The sequence below is a fragment of the Temnothorax curvispinosus genome, unplaced genomic scaffold (genome assembly GCF_003070985.1).
Source record: "Temnothorax curvispinosus isolate PA1 unplaced genomic scaffold, ASM307098v1 QBEX01012389.1, whole genome shotgun sequence".
Classification (NCBI taxonomy): Eukaryota; Metazoa; Arthropoda; class Insecta; order Hymenoptera; family Formicidae; genus Temnothorax; species Temnothorax curvispinosus.
This window is the reverse complement of record NW_020222169.1, coordinates 1-2,650: the sequence shown is the minus strand read 5'-3', so window position 1 is coordinate 2,650 and position 2,650 is coordinate 1. Positions and strand designations below refer to the sequence as shown.

The 2,650-nt window shown below is 46.5% G+C and overlaps 1 protein-coding gene across 1 annotated transcript; it reads left to right on the top strand.

Moving 5' to 3' along the window:
* The first annotated feature begins 921 nt into the window (after nucleotides 1–921).
* On the top strand, nucleotides 922–2,241 carry LOC112462407 (72 kDa type IV collagenase-like). Its single transcript, XM_025028152.1, has one exon. It carries the CDS (start codon nucleotides 922–924, stop codon nucleotides 2,239–2,241), a length of 1,320 nt encoding a protein of 439 aa, XP_024883920.1.
* Nucleotides 2,242–2,650: the final 409 nt, after the last annotated feature.

Here is a 2,650-nt window from a genome sequence, read left to right as displayed (position 1 = left end):
AATTGTATCATCGTCTAATTGTACTACAGAATCGTTGGTTTTAATAGTTTTACTGTACGCTGCAGTGTGGAGCACAATTCCGCTAAATATGCACCTTTCATATACATGTACTTCTTTATCATTCATGAAATTCTTATAATAGTTACTATGACACTTTAACAAGCTATAATATTTATCCGCATTTTGTACTAATTTTGGAGCACCTGAAAAGCACCTCCCAAGTATCTTGCAACGTGAGTTTCTGATAGAATACCGTAAATAAACGATTCACTAATTATATTAAAAACGATAGAAACTGATATATAGCTGATAAGATATTTACGATAGGATTCCAAGTATTTTGTAACGTGAGTTTCTGATAGAATACCGTAAATAAACGATTTACTAACCATATTAAAAACGATGGAAACTGATGTATAGCTGATAAGACATTTACGATAGAATCCCAAGTATTTTGTAACGTGAGTTTCTGATAGAGTACCGTAAATAAACGATTCACTAACCGTATTAAAAACGATAAGAAATTTTTTTATCGTTTTCTATCGGAGATGGTTACCAGGGACAACTCGCTGCAATATAACTCAAGATTGTTCGACGATAATGAGTCACCGTAACTAGTCGGTCGGACGAAATTTCGAGATCGAGAGAGACCTCAACGTCCTCTTCCCGATCCATCGTCGACGTTTATATAACCGCCCTATCGTCGGCACGTCATTTAACGACTTAACACCGCTGACCTGTGTCGCAATATCTAGTTCCGCTTACATTTTTACAGACTTACCGAGACCTCCCACCCGCGCCGCGATCGCTGAAAAAAAAAACACATTGCTCGATACGTCGGTCAATCGCGCTTCGATCGGGCGGTGACGCTTATCGCTCCTCGAGAGGTCGGGGAGGGAAACGCACCGTTCTCTCTTGAGAATGTCGTTCGTGCGCGTAATTACGTGCGCGATTATTATCGTCGTGGGGGTAAATTGTAAATCAAATGAAAATGAGACTGTGATCAGTTATCTGCAAAAATATGGATATCTGGAAAACGACAACAACGGTGCACAGCGATTTTTATCGTCCTACAACACTACGCAGGAGTTACATCGAGCCATCTCACTGTTTCAAGAATTCTATCGACTACCTGGCGACGGTGAATTAAACGAAGAGACGCTGAATCGAATGCGTAAACCGCGATGCGGCGTCGAGGACATTTCGGAGCGCACGTTCGCTCCGCTTTCGAACAAATGGCCGAGGAAACATCTCAAATGGAACTTTTATCTGGCCAACGAGCGGATCTTGAAAACGGCTCGAGCCGCGTTCGATCTGTGGGCAGCAAATTCGTCATTGACGTTTGAGCGCGATTCGCTGAGTTCCGATATTCTGATATCATTTCGCGAGGGGCATCACACGATGTTACGCTCCCAAGGAAACGAACTGTGTGCAGCTCCGTTCGACGGCCCCCACAAAGATGTCGCTCACGCGTTCTTTCCCACCGAAGAACCCAATTACGTCTCGGAGGTGCACGTTGACAAGTCGGAGACGTGGCATTTACAGCTGAATAAGAATCCCCCGGGAACGTACAATTTACTTCAGACGCTGACGCACGAGATCGGTCATGCTTTAGGCTTGGCGCACAGCCCCCGCCAAGATTCGGTGATGTTCGCGTACGTGCCTGTTAATCAATTCCCCGTTCAATTCACTCTAGAAGACGTTCTTTCCATTCAACACCTGTACGGCGCTAAAGGAAACGCTAAATTTCCAAAACTAGCAACGACGACGACGACGACACCGACGACTACAAAAGACGTCGAGACGGATCTGTGCACCTTGCGAAACATGGATACCGTACTGATAATGAACGGTCGATTGTACATCTCGCACAAACGATACATGTGGTCGATCGATTTAGACGGGAAAACTTACAAGAAACCCTTGCTATTGACGGACTACATGAAATTTTTTCCTAAAAATTTCACGCGTCTGACGGGCGCGTATCACGCGCCCTCGGGCAATATCGTGCTGTTCGCTGGCAATATGAGCTACATGATCACTTATCCGAGTCGGTTGCGCGCCGGTCGAGTGTGTGGAAGGGCGGATCGGTGTTGGATCGCGTTATTTGGTGGTATTTTGGTGTTACCGGGCCGGGACTTTTATGCGAGTTGCGAGGCGGGACAGTGTCCGCGGGGTGTCCTTACGCGAGGGTGCACCCTTTTTAAGGGTTCGGCAGAAGTGAGCTGTTGGTCTGATTGACAAAATGACGACCGACATCTCGGTGGTGCGCGGGGGTTGGGACCCCACGCTACAACAAGAGATTGTCGACGAGTACGAATACGACGGGGGGAACTCGAGTTCGAGACTCTTCGAACGCTCACGTATCAAGGCACTAGCTGGTGAGCGTGAATTAGTGCAAAAGAAGACTTTCCAGAAATGGGTCAACTCCCACTTAGTCCGATGTTCGTGCCGAATCGGCGATCTATACGTCGATCTGCGAGACGGCAAGATGTTGATAAGGTTGTTGGAGATCTTGTCGGGTGAGCGTCTACCGTGATCACTTATCCGCGTGTAAAGCTAGTTTCAACTTAGCCGAGATCTCACGCAGATCTCGGACTTCTCGATACGAACGCAAAAATCAACGCCGTGCTGAACACGAACGAAGGAC